General features: G+C 43.9%; 1 protein-coding gene across 2 annotated transcripts; it reads left to right on the top strand.

Moving 5' to 3' along the window:
• The first annotated feature begins 1847 nt into the window (after positions 1 to 1847).
• LOC310703544 (uncharacterized protein) lies at positions 1848 to 23100 on the top strand. Of its 2 annotated transcripts, none has more exons than XM_083495930.1 (3): positions 1848 to 2404; positions 19647 to 19745; positions 21838 to 22016. In XM_083495930.1, the coding sequence occupies exons 1-3, from the start codon at positions 2041 to 2043 to the stop codon at positions 21966 to 21968; spliced, it is 594 nt and encodes a 197-aa protein (XP_083352056.1). In that variant the 5' UTR covers positions 1848 to 2040; the 3' UTR covers positions 21969 to 22016. The 2 variants fall into 2 exon arrangements, with proteins under 2 accessions (XP_083352056.1, XP_083352057.1); XM_083495931.1 differs by lacking the exon at positions 21838 to 22016 and adding an exon at positions 22064 to 23100 and having other exon boundaries at positions 1862 to 2404.
• The last annotated feature ends 103 nt before the right edge of the window (positions 23101 to 23203 follow it).

Below are 23203 nucleotides of genomic sequence, written 5' to 3'. Positions count from 1 at the left end.
TGTTGAGAATTTGCTAAGCCTTTTGGGAAAAACATGCTTCAGCATTGAGATTGGTAAAGGAGGGAAACTAAGTTATGAACTTAAAAAGTATAGATCATTGACTATATATTTAAATGAAATCACAAAAACATACAAAATAAGACTTCAAATTGCTGTTTAATTTTATTGAAAGAAAGCAGGGGATGGAAGACTTGGGGAAGTCCAGTTGATTATGAACATTAATTTGGAAAGGTGAATTTTCTTTTATAATCTTTTCTTCTTTCTGTAAAACTGCTTTTGTTGTGTTATTGAAGATGTATCTTACCTTGGAAAAAAGCAATAAAAAAATTATTAAAAAAAAAAGCATATTGAATTACATATTTGTTTAGTCGTTTAGTCGTGTCCGACTCTTCGTGACCCCATGGACCAGAGCACACAAGGCACTCCTGTCTTCCACTGCCTCCCGCAGTTTGGTCAGACTCATGTTTGTAGCTTCGAGAACACTGTCCAGCCATCTCGTCCTCTGTCGTCCCCTTCGCCTTGTGCCCCCAATCTTTGCCAACATCAGGGTCTTTTCCAGGGAGTCTTCTCTTCTCATGAGGTGGCCAAAGTATTGGAGCCTCAGCTTCACCATCTGTCCTTCCAGTGAGCACTCAGGGCTAATTTCCTTCAGAATGGATAGGTTTGATCTTCTTGCAGTCCATGGGACTCTCAAGAGTCTCCTCCAGCACCATAATTCAAAAGCATCAATTCTTCGGCGATCAGCCTTCCTTATGGTCCAGCTCTCACTTCCATATATCACTACTGGGAAAACCATGGCTTTAACTATACGGACCTTTGTTGGTCTGTATAGTTACATATATAGTATGTCATTTTACTCATTTTCATAATAGACAGCAGTGGCCAATAGATGGTGCTGTTGTTGTATTTAAATGTTTCAGCAAGAGATACAATCTTTTGAGTATTCAAAAAAAGAAATTTGGCTTTAAAAACATTTGCAATAAGCAGATTAACAATAAGCAGTTTTTCCCCCCTTAAAAAAATGTTTAGGGATATTCTCGTTTTCCTACTCACATTGAAATATTCCCCTCAATGAGGCCAAACTTAGATTCACAAAATGATTAGGGGTAAGCATATCCCTGTGTCCCCCCAGAAAAAAGCATTGACAGTAAGTGTCAATCAGTAAGAACATAAAAAGAACCACTTTGTTTTTCTTGGTTATGATTGCATATATTGGAATCTATCTGTCTTGAGAGTGTACATTTGGGGGTAAAGTCAAACCATTGGAGAGTTACAGGCTGTGCTCCCCCCCCCCCCCCAGGAGGTAATCAAAGGTTCGGGAGCCAAAACATTCAACTCACAACTTACAAGAGAAAAAGGGAAACGTCACTCTAGACTCCCTGAATTAGCTGACTGGAAAGAGCTTCCGAAAGATCCCTTTCCAAATTGAGAGGCACCATATTTTTTAGCAGAATACACACACACACACACACACATATGTGTGTCAAAATACACAGTTCAGGTCTATTTATTTATTTAGATTTATTTATAACGGTATATATTGCCTTCTTGTAAAGTATCAGAGCAGTGTCCTTTTTAATGAAGTGCATTTTTCCAAATCAGAAAGTGACATGTTTTTGAGAAAGGCATTTGTAAAGAAGAAAGAAAGAAAGAACAAGGAGAGAGAGAGAAGGAAAGAAAAAAAAGAAAGTAAAACTTTCACAGTAATAAAGACAGATCATTGTTTCCCTTGTGGAAACAATTTCTGGACTTCAGCCAAGCAAGTCATAAATACAGATCGCAGTGTAGCAATGTCAGAAACGGCAAACCCTTCTGGCACTCTCTGCAGCAAGTGTGGTTTTGAAATGCTGTTTTGCAGCTATAGCTAGAAGGATGATTCACCCTCCCAGCAGGGCTGTGACTTGCTTTTGCATGTTTTGGGAGACCAGCTAGCTTTATAATGACCTAATTGCATACAGTGCACCTCCCAGAAGGTTTCTCTGCAAACTTCTGAGCAAAGCAGCAGAGGTGTATATAAAAGAGGAAAGTCCTTTCGGGACGATGGCGATCGGCTCCCACCAGCTGTTCCTCATGGCTGCAGATTTAACACTGGCTTCCGCCCTTTCCTTTGTCCTTTATGTGCTTGGCTGCCTTTTCCTTGCGAGCCTCTCCAGCTTGGTGATCTTCCACTTCTCCTTTGGGCTGCTGAAGAGATCAAAGAGGAAAGCAAAGAGGAAAATCAGCCTGAAATGGAGAGCAATCCTGAGCCTGGTTTCTCGGAGCACCATCGGAGGGATGCTTGTGAAGATATTAGACCGAGCAAGTTCTGGGTTGCTGGAGGTGCACCACTCCTCAGAGGGAGAAAGGGCATCTATGCTGAAGAAGGAAAGCCCCTCAAACACCAGGGTGACACGACTCACAGCGGGTAAGGAAAAGAACCAAGCAGTGATGCAGACCCTCACTGAGAGTCCGCTTTCTCGGGAAGGTATTTCCTAAAGTAGCTTGGGTTGTTTATAATCTCAGGGCCTACTCAATCCCATTGATTTTATAGGACTGCTTCTGGTTGAAGACAACAGCTTGATTGGGCCTAGCTCTCCAGAATCCTCTCTTATTCTTCTCTCTGCCTTGGGTCTTCTTTCTTTTTTCTTTTTTCTTTTTTTTGGTGGGGAGCCAGAACAAGCGATTACCAGCTGCCCCGAGCACAAAAATTATGCTTCCGAAATCTCTTGATAGCGATTCCGCACAGAAAGAGGCAAAGCCACAGCCGCCCCTCCCCATGTGCCACTCACAGCAGAAGCCCTTTTTTTTGGTTCTTCTTTCTGCTCCATACATAATGTATCATTATGTCCTCGTTGGTGTGCAGATTGAGATAGAGAATGCTATTGTGCATGAAAGCTGTATCCCATGCCATATTATATTACATGTGAAAAGATGTAACCCAAGGCACCTTGCATTATTATTATTATTATTATTATTATTATTATTATTATTATTAATAATAATATTATTATTATTAGAATTTATATACCTCCCTATACTGGGGGGTCTCAGGGCGGTTCACAGAATAATATCAATATATAAAACCACCAAATGCATAATAAAAATAAAAACAACAGCCCAATAAAGGTAAAGGTAAAGGGACCCCTGACCATTAGGTCCAGTCATGGCCGACTCTGGGGTTGTGGCGCTCATCTCGCTTTATTGGCCGAGGGAACCAGTGTACAGCTTCTGGGTCATGTGGCCAGCATGACTAAGCCACTTCTGGCGAACCAGAGCAGCGCATGGAAATGCTGTTTACCTTCCCGCCAGAGCGGTACCTATTTATCTACTTGCACTTTGATGTGCTTTCGAACTGCTAGGTTGGCAGGAGCAGGGACCGAGCAACGGGAGCTCACCCTGTCGTGGGGGATTCGAACCGCCGACCTTCTGATCGGCAAGTCCTAGGCTCTGTGGTTTAACCCACAGTGCCACTTGCGTCCCCAACAACCCAATAGTCCCCCCCCCAAAAAAACCCCTATATTTTAAAAGGGCATGGGATGTGCCTCAGATTAACCAATGGCTTGGTTAAAAAGGAATGTTTTTGCCTGGTGCCTAAAAGTGTACAATGAAGACACCAGGAGAACTTCCCTGGGGAGAGCATTCCACAGATGGGGAGCCACTGCAGAGGAGGTGTTGCCACCCTCTGGACCTCTTGAGGAGGCACATGAAGAAGGGCCTCACATGATAATCTCAGGGTCTAGGTAGGTTCATATGGAAAGAGGCAGTCTTTGAAGTATTGTGATCCCGAGCTCTGCATGAAAGTACATGGTGTCACCACTTGGCCGAAGCTAAGCCGGTCTGGGTTTGGTCAGTCCCTCGATTGTAGGGGAGGCCACTTGAGAACCCAAATCTAGTTCCATAGTGGAATCCCTTGAGTTCCGTAATGAAACCCTTTGAGCTCCCTAACAGAATCACCAGAGTTCCGTGATGGGAGAAAGGTGGGATATTCATGGAGTGAAATTCAAAGATACGTTTCTACAAGTTGGTCTGAATGTCTTCTCTGTCTTACCACAGAATCTCCTGTGCCAAAGCACCACAAACTGATGCCGTTGAGCCTTGCCTTCTCAATCTACCAGGAACCAGATCCTGAAACCTCTCTATAAGCAGAGCTGAACTAGTTTTCAGGCTAGGAGATGTAGCCCACCCTCAGCCTGCAAGTTTATATTAGACTGTACCACCAACTCTGTATGGGAAGGAGTCCAAAGAAAGAGGAGGAGACAGGCAAAGAAGACCTCAAGCCTGCTCCAGGTGGACTGTCCCCTCCTCCCTCCAGGCCATCTTCCATTAACTGCCCTGTAGAAAACGGTGCTCCATTTTGGACTGTCCTGACCTCATCATAGGGCCATTTAGCACCACCTGCCCTGAGAGAAGTATTCCAGGAGAAACATAAACCAAAGAAGGCATCACTCAAGCCCGAGAGAGAGAGAGAGAGAGAGAGAGAGAGAGAGAGACTGATGTGTTTGAGTCTAGATGTATCAATGTTTGCCTTCCGCAGGAGTGATGTCATGATGTCTAACTATTACTTTAAAGTAATGATTGAGGCTTCGGAAATTTTTATTAAAAAAATAATGAATGTATTGCTCTTTAATTGCATTATTGTGTGCCACCCGAGGACATTAAGTAGTGAAGCATGGTTTTCAAATTGAACAAATAAATAACTAAAGATGGGGGGATTGCATGCAAAGAAGACCCCAGAAGCTGCCCCAGTTGGACTGGCAGGGCTACCTGTCATTAACTGCCCTGTGGGAAGGATCTCAGGGGAAAGAGTATCAGGGGCTGGACTGAGGAGGAATGGTTGGGGCCGCCCCCCTCTTCCTGCACATTCCCCAAAAGAGGAGGACAGTATAGATTTAGAACAGCGGTTTGCAGAAGGTCATAGTTCAGAGGCTGCAGAGAGGAGAAGCTGGGAAATATTGAGGGAGCAGCAGGAACAAGAAGCACGGGGGGGGGAGAGACAGGTAACAGACTCAGTGTCTCTTGAAAGCATTCCTGACCCCCCCCTTCCAGAACCAGGCGTGCCTTGAGAGCAGTAGAACAGAAAGCTCAGAGGCAAAAAGCACAGATCAGCCAGCACGTATTCTACGGGTGACGTAGAATAGTAGGGACTGAGGGGGTGGGACTTCACTTGGAGCAATGCCATTATCTAAGAGACTGCATTCCTTCGTCTCTTTCTGTGAATATTGAAGAAACTACAATTGTACCTTGGAAGTCAAACAGAATCTCTTCCAGTACATTCAAATTCCAAAACACTCAGAAACCAAAGTGCGGCTTCTGATTGGCTGCAGGAAGCTCCTGCAGCCAGTTGGAAGCTACAGAAGCCCCACTGGACATTTGGCTTCCCAAAATAAAGTTTAAAAACCGGAATACTCACTTCCGGGTTTCGACCGCTTGGGAGCCAAAATGTATGAGTACCAAGGTGTTTGACAACCAAGGTACAGCTGTACTTGCTAAGAACTCTTCTGGTTTTTCTGCTTCTTGGCAACCCCCGGGAGAGAGATAGAATCCCCTGAAGGCTTGACAAAGAGGTTGGTACAGGAGGATGACATTAGGTGCTCCTATCTTCCAGCTGGATTATCCTTCCACCTGCTCACAGGGCCACCTGCCACCAGCTGCCATATGGGAAGGATCTTGATGACATGTTAGATTGGGATACTGCCTAGCATTATTTTATGAATGCATTTTAAAGTTACTTGTAAGCCTCTTTGAAGGAATTTGCACCCTGAAGGGTGGGATACGATACGATACGATACAATACGATACGATATTGTTGGTGCTGACCTTTAAAGCCCTAAACGGCCTTGGTCCAGTATACCTGAAAGAGCGTCTCAACCCCCATTGTTCTACCCAGACACTGAGGTCCAGCACCGAGGGCCTTCTGGCGGTTCCCTCACTGCGAGAAGCCAAGTTACAGGGAACCAGGCAGAGGGCCTTCTCAGTAGTGGCACCCGCCCTTTGGAATGCCCTCCCACCAGATGTCAAAGAGAAAAATAACTACCAAACTTTTAGAAGACATCTGAAGGCAGCCCTGTTTAGGGACGCTTTTAATGTTTAATAGGTTGTTGTATTTTAGTGTTTTGTTGGAAGCCGCCCAGAGTGGCTGGGGAAACCCAGCCAGATTGGCGGGGTATAAATAATAAATTATTATTACTATTAATATTATTATTAATATTATTATTATTATTATTATTAGATATGATAGACAAACAAAATAACACGGGAGCAACTTGCTCCAATGCCGTTTGCCAGGTTAATTTACAGTTCGGTGATTTGGGTTCATTTGCAGGCTTCCTTCCTGGTGTCATGATCAGCACATGATGCCCAATGTGTGTGAGCTGGGGAAACCTTAAGACAGCGGCTTTTATGTGCTTGTGAAATGCTGTGATCTAGACAGGACAATGTAGGTGCCATCTGATAACATTGGCACAAACATTTGAGCAGTTGAGAAACCCATGGCAGCTCTGGGATTCATCAGACCAATTTAGATCATCATTGCAAACACAATGCTGAGTTTTTAGACCCTTTAAAAAACTGGTTGTATGTATCCACCTTTAATCTTCAACTGCTTTGAGTCCCTATTTGTCAGCCAGAGAAGAGAACAGAAATCTATTTAGACCATGTATTTGCCACATGACTTCTTGTTCTCCTGTTCATGTCAACGTTCCTGAATCCTGGTCCCATTGTCATCCCAATCTCGCCTTGGCTCCTGGTTGCGTGTTGAGTCCCACAATGCCACCGCCAAAAAATTCACACTTCACACATCAATTTTTTGTTTAAGGTTTTTGGCATAATTTTGGCCACAACTTTATTCAAAATACAAAAAATGTGAGTGGTTGCTTAGGCATTGGTTATGACTATCTGTCGCCCTCAAGGACAGAGCTGGCCCTTCCGGACACCAGCGGAAGCCAGCGTGGGAAACAAGTATTGGGTGAGAGAATGAAGCTGGGAATCAGACCCTCACCTCTCACCCTCATGTTCCGGTGGGGCTTGCACGGCCCAAGTCCGACGCCAGGGACAAGGACGAAAAGAATGGCAAGCCCCTGGATTCCTTTAACGGAATTCCCTTTCCGCATCATTTGGAGGGATAGGCACTTACCCCTCCAAGAACCAATTTAACCAATGCCTAACCGCCAACCTTACAAGTTGTGACGATTTGCTACGCAGTAGGCAAAAACCAAATGGCACCAGCCAATCAGCCAAATGGCAAAATTCCTACCAGGCCCCCGCTCCAAGGCAGACGACCCCATGACAGGCATAGCAAGGTCAAGTGATCAAGAAAAAACCACCCTATAAAAGGGAGGGAGGGCGGGTGATCCGGTGCAAAACGGCCAAGAGGACGTCCAACGTCTGGCCCCTGTATTTAAAGACTCTGACCCCTCTTCCAAATTGGCAACAATCAAAACTCCCCAGCAACCCAAATTTAACTACTTAAAGGCTTGGGTTCCCTACCAAATTTGCTTAGTCACTGCAGGGTGGCTTGTTCCCCCAACCGCAACACGTGCTCTCTGTTAGGGAGAACACGCTTTGTGGGGAATTAGAAGACTTGGATTTTCTGAATGAGTTCTAATATTTTTTAAAAAAACAGATTAGAACAGAATGGTTTCCAGGAGTGTTCTCTGATGGATTACAGTAGGAACTGGGTCAAGACCTGCTGAGGATCAGGAAATGTAAGACAGGATCATGGACCATTTGCTGACTTTGACACAAATGTTCAGTGAGTTTGAGGAAATGAGATCAGAATCACAAACGGCACACAGCGTGCTCACTTCATAGATCAGCGCATCACACGAAAATAGTTTTTCTTACTTATGTAAGATGAGGAAAAGCATAAATACCCAAACAATTTCCAGAGGAGCTGAGAAGATTAAACTAGATATTTATAATAGGATTAATTTTTGCATTTCAAAACGTGGTGTTTCACCATACAGATCCTCACCCAATTTAGCATTGTTTGGGTATGAACAGAGCAGTGATTTTAGTGGTGGTGATGGCAAGGGATCGGTCCAGGTTTTCAGAAAATTGAGAATTTTTATTCCAGCCGATTTTCACCTTGTATCGTGCTTCTGGACTGCAGAATCAAAACTTGCGAGAAGCTTGTTTTTAATCTTTCCAAAAGCTCTTTTTCAGAGCAGGGAAGCAAGATTACTGGTTACAGGGGAGGGAGGGGAAACCTGGAAATGCAATTTTATGAATTGCAGCGATCAAGCAATTTGTATCGGCCAATCGTAGGACCAAAGGGGGCTGCTTCATACTGTATTTACTTGAATCCAATGCTCACCTTTTTGGCCAAATTACAATGCAAAAATTAAGGTATGTGTTAGATTCATTGGCACATTTACATTTGCTGGCAAATACTTTGGGGTTTCAAGGTTCTGAAAATTGAGGTGCACATTAGATTTGATGGCGCATTGGACCCGAGTAAACATGGTATTTGTTCATCTAGCCCAACATTGTCTGCCCCAACCCTCCTCCAGCCTGGTGCCTTGCAGATGTTTTAAATTATAACTCCCACCATCCCTGACCATTGCCCATGCTGCATCCAAAGCATCTGAAGGGCACCAGCTTGCAGAAGGTTGGTATAACTGAAAAGCGGCAGCTCTCCACATCTCAGGCAGCAAGAGAGTCTCAGGCACCTCTGTGGTGTCTGGTGCCCATTCTGGGAGCCCGACAGTAGGTGGCGCTAGAGCTAATGGGGACAGAATTAGAATTTGTTGGCTCTGCTTGCCTCCTGCTGAATTCAACAAGGGCTAACACTGAGACTAAGGAGGAGGAAGCTGACAGGCTGGGCCACCATAGAGCTGGTTGTCTACAAATAGGCAGGTGGAAGCTGGCTAAGGACAGTGCCCCCTTCACCCAAATGGACTATCTACCTTTTTTATGGGAGAAGCCAGGAATTGAACCTAGAACCTTATGTGTGCCAATAAGATGATCCGCCCGTGAGCTACAGTCCACCCCATACTGGGTATTTCTGACCAGGAGAACTTGTCTGAAGGGGAAAAAAATGTTTTAGAAGAGTTGTCGTATCTTCCAAGATGTTCGTTTTCCTCTACAGAGGGTTGGAGACTGTGGACAGATTGTAGCTTTTGCAGAGAGTTGCAGGCAGTATTGTAATGCGATACACTTTCTTTGTCCTTGTTGGCCGTGACCTCTGTTCAAACAAGTTTTGCAAGTTTCCCTGGAGTGTGTCAAAATCTCGCCCACAGGAATGTGGCCGGTGCTGTTTGCAACAGAAATGTCTACAGTTTGCTGTGACCTCGAGAAGAATCCCTGCTGCTACCTTGCACCCTGTTCCCTGCCGCTGTTGGGAGAGGGTTAGATTTCTCTTGCTAAAGGTCTGAATGGAACACTTGCAGAGAGCTGTTGAAAGTACTCCGAGGGCCACAGGTTGTCCACCTGTAGTATTTGGAAATACCATATTTTTCGCGCTATAGGACGCACCGGACCATAGGACGCACCTTGTTTTAGAGGGAGAGAACAAGAAAAAAAATTTCTCTCCCGCTCTACTCAGCGCCCCTTCAGCAAAGCGGCAGGAGAAATGGAGCCCCTTCCATTTCTCCTCCCACTTTGCTGAAGGGGCGCTGCGCAGCTCTCCCTCTCTGCTGAAGCCAGGAGAGTCTTGCTCTCCTGGCTTCAGCAAAAGGAACCCAAAGCCTTCGGAGTGCAACGCGAGTTCCTGCTGCACTCCGGAGGCTTCAGGCAGCTATCCATGAAGCCTGGAGAGCGAGAGGGGTCGGTGCACACAGACCCCTCTCACTCTCCAGGCTTCAGTGAAAACAACATGAAGCCTCCAGAGCGTGGAGGGAGCGCTCCCTCTGCGCTTCGGAGGCTTCGTGTTGTTATCGCTGAAGCCAAGGAGCCTGCATTCGCTCCATAGGACACATACACATTTCCCCTTAATTTTTGGAAGGGGAAAAGTGCGTCCTATAGAGCGAAAAATACGGTAATTGTCAGGATACAGCTGGTGAAACAAGGGTTCACCACCCAACCTATAATTTCAGGCCAGATTTCCTGATGCAAATCAGACCAAGTTCAATAGCACACATCGTCTTTTCGCACCAATTCTGTGTCCAGTTGTCTTTTCAACATTCAACTTTTGAATGCCTCTTTAGCATGCCTGAGAGATGAGCTCTTCTCTGTAATCCACCTCCTCCCCCCACTTTTCCCCCCTCCTTTGCTCTTTTCTGCTTGAGAATTTTCACCATGATGCTTTCACCAGCGGCATGAAAATGTATTTCCTATGCATTGACCCAGTTGCATAGCAAATCAAAGCCTTAATTTACGGGGCGGGTAGAGAGAAAGTGTTCTGACTGATACTCTCTGATCATTTGGTTTTTTGACATTCGGGGTCAGGGGACTAGAGTTTGCTTGCAAAAGACTGACAATATATTCGACGTCAGGTAATAAAATCCTAATTTCTGCCAGCAACTCATTGAAAAGTTTTGATGAAAGAAAGACTTTGGAAGTAGTTACACATAAAACTGTCACACACAAACATCGTGTTAGTCTTTAAGGTGTGACAAATCTCTTAATGTTTGCAGTAACTGACTAACATAGGTACCTTTATAGCGCGGGTGGCGCTGTGGCCTAACCAATGAGCTTCTTGGGCTTGGTGATCAAAAGGCCGGTGGTTCGAATCCCCATTACGGGGTGAGCGCCCGTCGCTCTGTCCCAGCTCCTGCCAACCTAGCAGTTCAAACGCACACCAGTGCAAGTAGATAAATAGGTACCACTGGGAAGGTAAATGGCGTTTCCGTGTGCTCTGGTTTCTGTCAAAGTGTTCCGTTGTGCCAGAAGCGGTTTAGTCATGCTGGCCACATGACCCGGAAAGCTGTCTGTGAACAAGTGCAGGCTCCCTCGGCCTGAAAGCGAGATGAGCGCCGTAACCCCATAGTTGCCTTTGACTGGACTTAACCGCCCAGGGGTCCTTTACCTTTTTACCTTACCTTCTAGCATATAATGCCTTATACCAAGTCAGAAAAGCCACAGAGTAGGATGGCATGCGTATTTGTGGTACAACAAGGTAAAAACACATAAAATGTTTAAAAACCATATTGTCAGAAAAGCAATATTTATGGTCTGGACAAAATACAAAGACTTACTTGAAAGCAAGACCCCGAGGTGGTTATCACCGATGGAGGCCAAGGCCTGGAAAAAAACCCAATATGGAGGCTGGTTGGCCGAAATATTGGGAAATAATAGAAAATATTGGAGATAATAGGAGGTTGCAGAGCTATGAAAAATTAAAGGATAAGGTGCAAGATTGGTTTCATTATGCCCAAATTAATGAGGTTTTTAAGTTGGATAAAAAAACAGGATTCCAGGTGGAAAAATAGAAACTTGAGACAGAGTTGTTAGAACCAAAGACCAAGGTATTATCGAGAATGTATAACTTGCTGCTTAAATGGAACACTCAGGATGAGACAGTTAAATCAGCCATGATAAAGTGGGCTCAAGACATTGGGTACAACATTATGTTTGAAGACTGGGAAAGGTTATGGACCACCGGTATGAAATTTACGGCATGCAATGCCCTGAAAGAAAACATTATGAAAATGATATACAGGTGGTACATGACCCCAGTCAAGCTTGCTAAGATATACCATTTGTCTGATAATAAATGTTGGAAGTGTAAGGAGGCTGAAGGGACATTCTTTCACCTCTGGTGGACCTGTCCAAAAGTGAAGGCCTTCTGGGAAATGATCTACAATGAGTTAAAAAAGGTGTTTAAGTACACCTTTCCTAAGAAACCGGAGGCCTTCCTCTTGGGCATTGTCAGCCAAAAGGTGTCAAAGAAGGACAGAACGTTTTTTATGTATGCAACTACAGCAGCAAGAATTCTTATCGCCAAATATTGGAAGACTCAAGATTTGCCCACACTGGAAGAGTGGCAAACGCAATTAATGGACTACATGGAGTTGGCCGAGATGACTGCCAGGATCCGAGATTTGGGAGAAGAAGCAATGGAGGAGGACTGGAAAAAATTTAAGGATTATTTGCAAAAATTTTACAAGCTATATGAATTATAAGATTTCGCATGATTTGGAACGTTAGCTCCAGCAATGAGAGTGGAATATATATGAAATTAGATAATATTAATGAAAGAACCAATGTTTAAATGTTTAAAAATGATAATATATTTGTTTATAGAGTAAATGGATAATAAGTAATTTAAACTTAAAATGCAATTGAAAGTACAAAAGAAACACATGAAACAAGGTTATAATTTGCTGATAAATTTATTATCAAGATTGCACTGTGCAGGAGATGTGGGGAAGTTCGATGGAAGATTGAAACAAGCTTTGAAATAATTTGTCTTTTTTTCTTTTCTTTTCTTGTTTTCTTTGTTTTCTTGTACTGTATATCTTTATCTGGAAAAAAATGTAATAAAATTAAAAAAAAAAAAAGCCACAGAGTCAATAGGCCCTCTGCCACTTTCTAATTTTGATGCATTTAGGAACTGGTTCCTGCACTGACACTTGCAGGGAGCAGTAAATCTAATTTGGTGTAGTTCTGCAGTTAAATTACTTTGGATGATTTACATCAAGATATATATCTCTATATATATTTTAAATGAACACTTCAGGGGCCAGAGGGTTATTTTCACTTGCCATATGGGAGCTGGTTTCGATGAAGCAATGAAACGAGATACAATCCGGAGATTTTGTCGACAACTCCACAATACATTAACAGCTCCTCTATACAATCTCAGCTTCACAAGGAAATTAGCATTTTCGGTCTATTAAGTATTTTTTTGGCTACCTTCCAAGTCTATTATAGATCTGTGAAAGGTAAACTGCAGTTTCCATGATTCTTTTATTTTGGGGAGGTCTTTAGTGCATCATGTGGATGCAGCCAGTGATGTAAGTGAAATAGACTCACCACACATGTGAAATAGTCTATTTCATTTATGCCTGCATCCACACGATGCCTTAAAGACTTACCCAAAATAAAAGAATCATGGAAACTGCCGTTTACCTTTCACAGATCTATAATTCCCAGCACCTTTAACAAACTACAGTCCTCTGGTACGTAGGGTCTCTACGCAGCATTCATGTACTATTATCACACTACAGGACCATGATTACCTCTTTTATTGTTTGCAGGGCTTATTGACTTTAGCTGCCAGTTTTGTGCAATTAGACCCTCTGCTTTGTGTTTGCATATTATACCAAGCCATGTCATTGGTCCATTAGCCCAATGAATGGCAGTGACTCTCTCTGTCTGTTCTTTTTTCTTACTTTCTTTTACAAAACTGAAGATGCCATGGAGACTTTCTGTGTTAGAAGCACAATCTGCCACTGAGCTATGTGAGACTTCCTCTAGAAACTGGTGTTCAGCAGTCTCCTGGTGAGAGAATGAAGCTGGATCAAGGAGGAATACTGGTATACTAAGCCAGGACTGGTCTTCAACCTTTTGCTATCTTCTGTGTAGGGATTCCTACATAGATCATGGCCACTGGTCCCATCACCTCCTGGAAAATAGAAGGGGAAGCAATGGAGGCAGTGAGAGATTTTACTTTCTTGGGCTCCATGATCTCTGCAGATGGTGACAGCAGCCATGAAATTAAAACACACCTGCTTTTTGGGAGAAAAGCAATGGAAAACCTAGACAGCATCTTAAAAAGCAGAGACATCACCTTGCCAACAAAGGCCCGTATAATTAAAGATATGGTTTTCCCAGTAGTGATGTATGGAGGTGAGAGCTGGACCATAAAGAAGGCTGATCGCCAAAGAATTGATGCTTTTGAATTATGGTGCTGGAGGAGACTCTTGAGAGTCCCATGGGCTGCAAGAAGATCAAACCCATCCATTCTGAAGGAAATCAGCCCTGAGTGCTCTCTAGAAGGACAGATCCTGAAGCTGAGACTCCAATACTTTGGCCACCTCATGAGAAGAGAAGATTCCCTGGAAAAGACCCTGATGCTGGGAAAGATGGAGGGCAAAAGGAGAAGGGGACGGCAGAGGATGAGATGGCTGGACAGTGTTCTTGAAGCTACCAGCATGAGTTTGACCAAACTCCGGGAGGCAGTGGAAGACAGGAGTGCCTGGCGTGCTCTGGTCCATGGGGTCACGGAGAGTCAGACACAACTAAATGGCTAAAAAACAACAACAACATGTAGGGATTCCAGAACTGATCCAAGATGGGACATGATTCCTGCCATTTTCATAGTTGGGTCAATGCATCTTCTCTTGCCACAGCAATACCAAATGACAACAGGCACAAGAATCCTGCCGTCTGCTGACTCGGGCAACCCTATCAAGGCATCACTTTAATATTTACCCCACAGTCAATGGTGCCACAAGCAACCTGTCTCCAACTCCTCGAAAGATTCCATCAACGGTGTCTCCGAAAAATTTTACACATCACTTGGGAAGACAGACAAACTAATATCAATGTACTGGAAGAAGCAAAGATCACCAGTGTTGAAGCAATGATTCTTCAACATCAACTTTGTTGGACTGGTCATGTTGTGCAGATGCCTGATTATCATCTTCCAAAGCTACTACTCTATTCCAAACTTAAAAATGGAAAGCGTAATGCTGGTGGTCAACAAAAGAGGTTTAAAGACTGTCTCAATGCAAATCTTAAGAAATGTAGCATAAACACTGACAACTGGGAAACACTGGCCTGCGAGCACTCCAGGTGGAGAACAGCCTTGACCAAAGGTTTTGAAGACACTCAAACTCAGGACGCAAGGGAGAAACATGCTAAGAGGAAGGCACGCTTGGCAAATCCAAATCCACACCGTGATCAACTCCTGCCTGGAAACCAATGACCCCACTGTGGAAGGACGTGTGGATCCAGAATTGCCCTCCACAGTCACTTACGGGCTCATTGTTAAAACCGTGTTTATGGAAGACAATCTTACTCGGCTACGAGTGATTGCCAAAGAAGAAGAATCCACTCTTAGAGTCCCCAGCTCACTTCCCCTCTTCTATGTGCATTTGGTAGTATCAGAAGGGAAGCGTACTCTTGTATTTGTAAATAGCCATTTCCAGAACTGGACTTGGGGGTCAGCATCATTTGGTACCTGTTGAGGCTGGTGCCCTAGTAGAAGGTACCCACTGCCAATTCCTGGAGTCTCCTGCCCCTGATTCTCCCCTTCTTTTCTGTGGCTGCCTGTTCACATGCCCCATGAATACCCAACCTTGTGTCCATCAGATGCTATGGGACTCCTACTCCCATCTTCCCTGGCCATTGGCCATGCTGGGAGTTGTAGTCCAACAAAATCTGGAGGATGCTACATTGGCTTCCCCTGATCTACCTTCTCTGAGTGAGGAAGCAGGGTAAAGAGATGTCCTTTTCACACCCCTTGCCTCTCTGTCTCTTATTCTAGGAGGTGGTCCAGAGTGGGCACAGCTGCAGAGGCCAATGAACACATGGTGGCAACAGAAAAGAAGAGGAAGAGAATGCATTCCTTATGATTGGAGTTCTTCCCAAAACTTAGAACTGTTCTGCTTCTTCTAGATGCCATTATCCCTCTTGCTCACTCTTCCAGGCCTAAATACCTAGAGTGCTCTCTCTTCAGTTCCGCTGAAGTCACCCACTCAGGAAAAAGTCACCTCTCAGTCTCAAGTATTCCTACTTCATGATAGTTTATTTCAGGGATGGGGAACCTGATGCCTCCAACTCCCATCAGCCCTAGCAAGCATGGCCAATGATGGGACTTGTAGTCAAGGAATACCTTGAGGTCCATGGTTTTCCCCACCCCTGGTCCACGTCCCTAATTCAGGAGTCGTTCCTCCAGCCACTACTCACTCAATCCTTCTGAATGAGACTCAACGAGACTGCCTGGACTTTAAGATCCGCTTCTAATGCCCTGCTCTTTGATCTGTTGATACCAGTTGGCAGCTTGACAGATACCAAGAGACAGGAATTTTTCCGGGGTGGCTCTGAATTTCCTCCCATGCCTGGCTCCATCGCTGTTGCTTTTTGCAAAAGAAACATTAAGGCCTTTTTTTCTGCTGAATCTGCCTTTTGTAAATTGCTGTCCCATGTGATAACAGTTATGCTGCTCATTTTTAAGGGGAGTATAATGCAGGTTTAATTTGATGGTTTTATATTGCATGTTGTTGCTTATTTAGGGCATTATGCTTGCGAGGGCAGCAGTTTAGAAATCTTTTATGAAATAAAGTATCGGTTGCCGTCCTGCCTGGAAGCTAGATGTGAAACAGACCAAGTTGCAAAAGCATCCCTTCCAACAGGTGTGGGAGAGCTATTCTCTGTATCTAAAATCTGGGATGCAGCTTTTGTCACACCTAACACGTCAACCTAACAGAAGCTGGGGGAGGGGGGCATAGCAACCGAGATGTGACTGCTTTGTCTCCGTACACTTAAGACAATTACAAACGCTACTCAGATAGTGTGGATTTTTTAATTGCAGCCTGGTGCTCCAACCCGGCTTTTAATTATAAACCTCTGCCCTAGAACCGGTTATTAATTGCAGTGCTCAATCTAAGAAGATGTGAAGTTGCTGCACTATAGTATTGTTGCCTCCTCAAAAGCACAGGCCCTCCCAGCAACTTTTTAGAAATCCAAACTTCTATAGCAGAGATGGGGAACATGTGGCTCTCCTATCTTGTCAGTCTCCAAGCGCTTTTCAGGCCCAGCAAGCGTGGTTGGCGAGCAGAGATGATTATAGCTCAGCAACATCTAGAGAACCACATTTTCCTATCCCCTGCCCTGTTGAAACAGAAGCATTTATTTATAATTGAAGGCAGCCATCTTGACACTGCATTCATATGTTGCAGAATAGGAGGTGAAGTGGTTTTTAAGCGCTTCATTTCAGAAAAGGTTTGCTAGTGTGAAGCTACCACTTTAGAAGTTCATGGGAGACCCTGAAAACTGTTTTATTCTAAAGTTATGCAGGTACAAAATAAAAAAATTTCTTCCAGTAGCACCTTAAAGACCAACTGAGTTAGTTCTAGGTATGAGCTTTCGTGTGCATGCACACTTCTTCAGATACACTGAAACAGAAGTTGCCAGATCCTTCTATATAGCGAGAAGGTGGGGAGGGGTATTACTCAGAAGGGTGGTGGAAATGGGAGATAGGCAGAAAGCTGAGATGAGCCTGTTGACGACTCTTAACGACTGCAATAGGTCTTACAGGAAAAGGCAAGGGGTGAGAAGGTGAAAAATGGCTTAGTCATGTATAATGAGATAAGAATCCAATGTCTCTGTTAAGACCAGGTCTCTCCATGGTTTTAAGTTTGGTAATGAGTTGCAGGTACAGTATTTCTTCTAAGAAAGAACTCAAGGGGGTCCCAGGTCAGTCTCCCATCCATGTACCAACCAGACCCAAACCAGCTCAGCTTCAGCAAGGTTCCCACATTGTGTGCTGCCAGACCATCCTTAGGATCAACACTCCAGGTTCATGGATTCGCTGCAACTGATAGGTTTCCGCTGCCCCAGACAGTAAACAGGAATGCCTTTCTTTCACAACAGTCAGCTCCTGTCTGTTTGGGGATCTGGCATTTTCAGCACACATTGACTCCTCCTTTGGGCCTTCATGCTGAACTCGGGAACCATAATGGTCTGAACTAGACCCAGTGCATGTTGGAAGATGCGCGTTCCTATCCTTCATTGCTAGAATGTGTGGACATCCCATGAATGTGAATGTTGGGAGACTCAGAACACATATAGTGAAACTTGTTCCTGCAGGACTCTACAATTCTATGATTCTGTGATCTAGTAGACTATTAAAAAAATATATTATAATATTTTTAAGCTAACATTTGTTAACCCTGAATGGGGCTTACCGGGTGTTTATCGGATGCAGGTGGTGCTGTGGTCCTAACCACTGAGCCTCTTGGGTTTGCCAATCAGAAGGTCAGCAGTTTAAATCCCCATGACCGGGTGAGCTCCCATTGCTCTGCCCCAGCTTCTGCCAACCTAGCAGTTCGAAAGCACGCTAGTGCAAGTAGATAAATAGGTACTGCTGCAGCGGGAAGGTAAATGGTGTTTCCATGCGCTCTGGTTTATGTCATGGTGTTTGGTTGCACCAGAAGTGGTTTACTCATGCTAGCCAGAAAGCTGTCTGTGGACAAACGCCGGCTCCCTCAGCCTAAAAGGAGATGAGTGCCTTAGCCCCTTAGTCACCTTTGACTAGACTGAACCGTCCGAGGGTCCTTCACCTTTACCTTTATGCTTGGCTGGGGCTAGTGGGAGCTGTGTTCAAAACATCTGGAGGGCACCAGGTTGGTGAAGGCTGATATAAAATGTCTCATCAGAGGAAGATTTTAGTTCCAGGTACATGAGGGATGCAGGTGGCGCTGTGGGTTAAACCACAGAGCCTAGGACTTGCCAATCAGAAGGTTGGCGGTTCGAATCCCCGCAACGGGGTGAGCTCCCATTGCTCGGTCCCTGCTCCTGCCAACCTAGCAGTTCAAAAGCATGTCAAAGTGCAAGTAGATAAATAGGTACCGCTCCGGCGGGAAGGTAAACGGCGTTTCCATGCGCTGTTCTGGTTCGCCAGAAGCGGCTTAGTCATGCTAGCCACATGACCTGGAAGCTGTACACCAGCTCCCTCGGCCTATAGAGCGAGATGAGCGCCGCAACCCCAGAGTCGGTCACAACTGGACCTAATGGTCAGGGGTCCCTTTACCTTTACCTTACATGAACCAATAGCACTTATCTCGGAGCTTACTTCCTGAGCTTATTTTTCCCACTGCCACTTGAAAGGCTCAAGACAATTTCTATAGCAGAGGTGTTTAAACTGTTTAACCACCGAAAACATTTTGTACTGTTTGCCGTACACCAGGTTGATAAATTAACACTTATACCTACAACCCCATGAATGCTCACCTGGGAGTAAGGACCAATAAGCACAATGAGACTTACTGTAGTGTAAAAGTGGGTAAATATGAGCTGCAAGCCAGACCTCTGAGGAAGTAACCAGATGGATTAAGTTAAACAGGAGGATAATGAACAATCGTTCAAACAGCAAACACAATAAATAAAGGAAAAAAAACACAGTCAATTCTATGCAGCCACTGTTCCTTCTTAAGAACCATCATATTTAAAGTTAAGCATGAAATCTGAGGTCCCAACCAAAGAAGAACGGCAACTTAAGTTGACAGAATATGCACAGCTTGCAGACTTAACATATAGAATAAGAGAACAAGAAGAACATACGTTTAGAGAAGATTGGAAAACGTTTCTTGAATATATGGGAAATAACTGTGTATAGCTGAAAACACTGTCAGCATTCAGATAAATTGAACAGTGTAAATAAAGTTTTGATAGATGTAATAATGTAAAACTGAATGGTATAGTTTATGTAAAATATGCAGGGATATGTAAAATGAACCATGGAAAGTCACTGATGTAAAAATGAGTACATTAAATTGTAAAACAGAAAATTTAATAAAAATTGTATTTATAAAGTTAAGCATGAAATCTGGGAGCGATTCCACCAGGACTTGGACTTGCCCCGAAACTCAGTAAAATAAGCACAAGGTTCCCAAATGCTGACTTAGCATCTTTTATAGTAAATGAAGTACCTACATATTACCATTTAAAGTCCCACCACCAGCAGAGGAACAGTTTGAAGTCTGTACCCAGAAGGGAATGAGTTATTGATTATGCAAACTTTTAAACTATATCATAACAGAATATTTTAAATTTGTCAGGAATGCCTGGAGTGCTGAAGAATCCTGCTGTCACGTTCCAGGAAGAGGAGGCAGAGACACGAAATGAGTATAAGCAGAAGAATGGTATTTTGACACCTGGTAAGAGGAGAATTAAGGTTCAGCCTTACAAAACGTGGTGGGATATACAGGGGCTCATTTGAGTAGACATTTTGCTCCTCCAAATGGTTGCAACTCAATCCTTTGCATGCCTCACTCCCAAAACACCAGATCAAATGGTACTCACTTCCATGCAGTCCTAATTTTTGTAGAAAAAGAGGTGCCGGAACTCACCATGAACACCTCCCTTGTTCTCCTAGAATGGCAATGGCACCCACCTGAGAGGTGCCAGAACCATCAAGTTTCAGTTGGAAAAAGGTTATGCTTCTAAGTCACTTCCGAGGATACAGAGAGTTCTTAGGAGACTCCCATTTCCCCGTGAAGTTACAATTCTCTCTCTCTCTCTCTCTCTCTCTCTCTCTCTCTCTCTCTCTCTCTCTCAAATTTATTTATTTGGGTTTTTTTCAAATTAAAATTTTACAATCACATATCCAACATAAAAACAAGATTCCAAAGAATCTCCTGGACTTCCCTCCTCCTCTTTGTGGGTCCTATTGTTAGTCCTTTCCACTTGCATCTTTCATAATAATCCAAATCTTTTACATCTCCATTAGGTCCAAAATTCACCATTAAACTACAAGTGTTAGTCCAACCCCACTAACAATTTTAGCTGCTTAGACTGGTTTTTAAGAAAGGTGATAAATTTTCCTGATTCCTTATTAAAATTTTGGGCTTCCTGATTTCTGAGTCTTCCAGTCATTTGTGCCATTTCAGCATAGTCCATCAACTTGATCTGCCGTTCTTCTCTGGTCAGGACTTTATACTCTTTCCATCTCTGGGCTAGTAGCAATCGTGTAGCCATAGTCGCATACATAAATAGTCTTTTGTGCTCCATTGGGAGTTACAATTCTCAGAGTGGTTTAACGATCAATTGCTCTTCATGGGGAACTCTGGGAACCAGGGGTGCCAATTTGAATAAAATATTGGGGTGGGGGCAGGTAAGCCCCACCCTGCATAAACCCACCACATGACATGGTGCTCAGACACCATTTGAATAGCAATGCCCATTGACTTTGGAGGAGGGCTGGCCCCCTCAAATATTTTATTGTGGTAGCCAAAGACACTTCGGCCCCTAGGAGTTGCCTCCTATGATGGGAACTGTAGTCCTACTGTGAGGGGAATTCGCTCTTCCTAATAACTCTCAAGACCCTTAACAAACCTCAGCTCTCATAATTTCCTGGGGGAGGCCATGACTGTTTAAACTGTTATCATAGTCAGTGCTTTTTTTCTTTTTAAAAAAAGTTTAGGGCTACTCTCAATTTCCTACTCACATGCGCTGTGGGTTAAACCACAGAGCCTAGGACTTGCCGATCAGAAGGTTGGCGGTTCGAATCCCCGTGGCGGGGTGAGCTCCCGTTGCTCGGTCCCTGCTCCTGCCAACCTAGCAGTTCAAAAGCATGTCAAAGTGCGGGAAGGTAAACGCCGTTTCCGTGCGCTGCTCTGGTTCACCAGAAGCGACTTTGTCATGCTGGCCATATGACCCGGAAGCTGTACACCGGCTCCCTCGGCCAATAAAGCGAGATGAGCGCCGCAACCCCAGAGTCGGTCACAACTGGACCTAATGGTCAGGGGTCCCTTTACCTTTACCTTTATTGAAATACTGCCCTTCAATGAGGCCAAACTTAGATTCACAAAATGTTTAGGGGTATGCGTACCCCTGCGTACCCCCAGAAAAAAGCACTCATAGTGCTTCAAATGTGTGGGGCATATATGGCCAAAATCTTGTAGCCATTTATTGACTCAGGCTTGGTTTGTCTGACATTGTCCAACACTCTCTCCTTCGCGAATGGAGTCTTTCCCCATTTCTCTCTTTCTGCTGAATACTCACCTCTCTGGCCAAGTTATTTTAGCCTACAGTAAACCTAGCTGTCTTATGAAGCCTTTTGCCAGTTTTCCTTCTCACCATTCCCTACCCCCAGCCACCCAAAATTGAGCCAGGTGTTGAGATGTATGGAGAATATGACATCATTTGCTGTCTGGGACCGTGAGGGAAATGACTGAGGTGACACACAACACTAACCAGGTCATTACCTTAGAGCAGCTGTATGTTTTCTTCTTTTTCTCTCTTTTGCAGCTTTCTTTATTGCCCTCATTTGGCTTCAAGTGAAAATTGCATGCCCATGTCTGAGGAAGAGAGGTTGCCTGCGGCGAGTGTGTACATTTGTGTGTGGGGAAAACGACAAGATTTGCTCTGGGACTGAGTGAAAAGAATTGAAGGGAAGATGACAAAGAGTGCTTGGTCTGGGCACCGCACCGCCTTTGAACCATCCATTTTGAATACTATTATAATTTTTTTGCAGCTGTCATCATTGGCCTCCTTTGGACTCCAGTGACCACTGTGTTCTCACGCCTGAAGAACAGAAGTCCCCAGATTCTTACAACCCTCTCAAAATCTCAAGAGTGACGGGTGAAGCTGACTAGGCCTGTAACACAGAGAGACTGGTGGAGTTTGCTCAGCTTGTGATGTGCAGATGCAGAATTTGAATGTGTGGAAACCATCCATTGCAAATAGGGATGAGGAGAAAATTACCTCAGTTTCCATTTTCACCTGTGATTCCCGAAACAAAATGCAGTTCTCCTTTGAAATTCTTTTATATTTATATATATTCATTTCATTAGTTTTCCAAATTATAACAAATTGATCCAAATTATTAAGATTTAATACAACTTTTTTTTAAAAAAAACATAGTTTTCCTGCTCCTGCTACAATCATATGTTCATTGCTTCCTGATGTTGCCACTTCATTCTTCTTCTTTAATCACCGTCTCATCCTTCTGTTAATTTTAATCCATTTTCAAAGCTGACCTTTCTTGTTCCCTTGCAATCAGCACCTTTGTTGTTTCGCAAACATATAGATATCCATTTCACGCGTGTAGTCCTTCCAGCACTCTGTTCCCAAACCTGAAGTGTAGAGATAATTTATTGCCCCCGTCCTTTGTCCATTCACATTCCACTCCTTTGAAAACATTCCTTCAGTTGTTCAAGGAGTTGCTGGGCTATAAATAACTTCCTGACAAGATGCCTGCTCCACCATTTATGTCTGCCATTAAAATTCTGAGGATTATTTTCCTCAGTCCGCAGTTAAAAAACAAAGTCACATATATAAACTCCTGCCAGATGTAATTAGCAGTCCTTCGTCTTGCCAAATTCCTCTCTCCTCCACTCCTGGTCCAGTCCGAAGATGATTTGAATTGCGTCCATTTAATCTCGGTCGAAATTCACACTTCTCCAAATGTTGTGATGCTGTCCCACAGTGAAATAATTTGTGTATGAAGATGTGTATGTTGGGGGAAGGTGTACATAAAAATGCAGCTGTGAAAATAAAATATCAAATGCATATAGGGGGAATTGCTTGCCAATATGCCGATATTAGTTTGAATGCCACACAAAATGGTGTCTACTGAGAGAAATGTGCTGACGAATTTACACGAGGACATTTT

This window comes from Podarcis liolepis (genome assembly GCF_965112155.1).
Source record: "Podarcis liolepis genome assembly, chromosome: 3".
Taxonomy (NCBI): domain Eukaryota; kingdom Metazoa; phylum Chordata; class Lepidosauria; order Squamata; family Lacertidae; genus Podarcis; species Podarcis liolepis.
The sequence above is the reverse complement of the archived record's forward strand: the minus strand, read 5'-3'. Positions and strand labels throughout refer to the sequence as shown.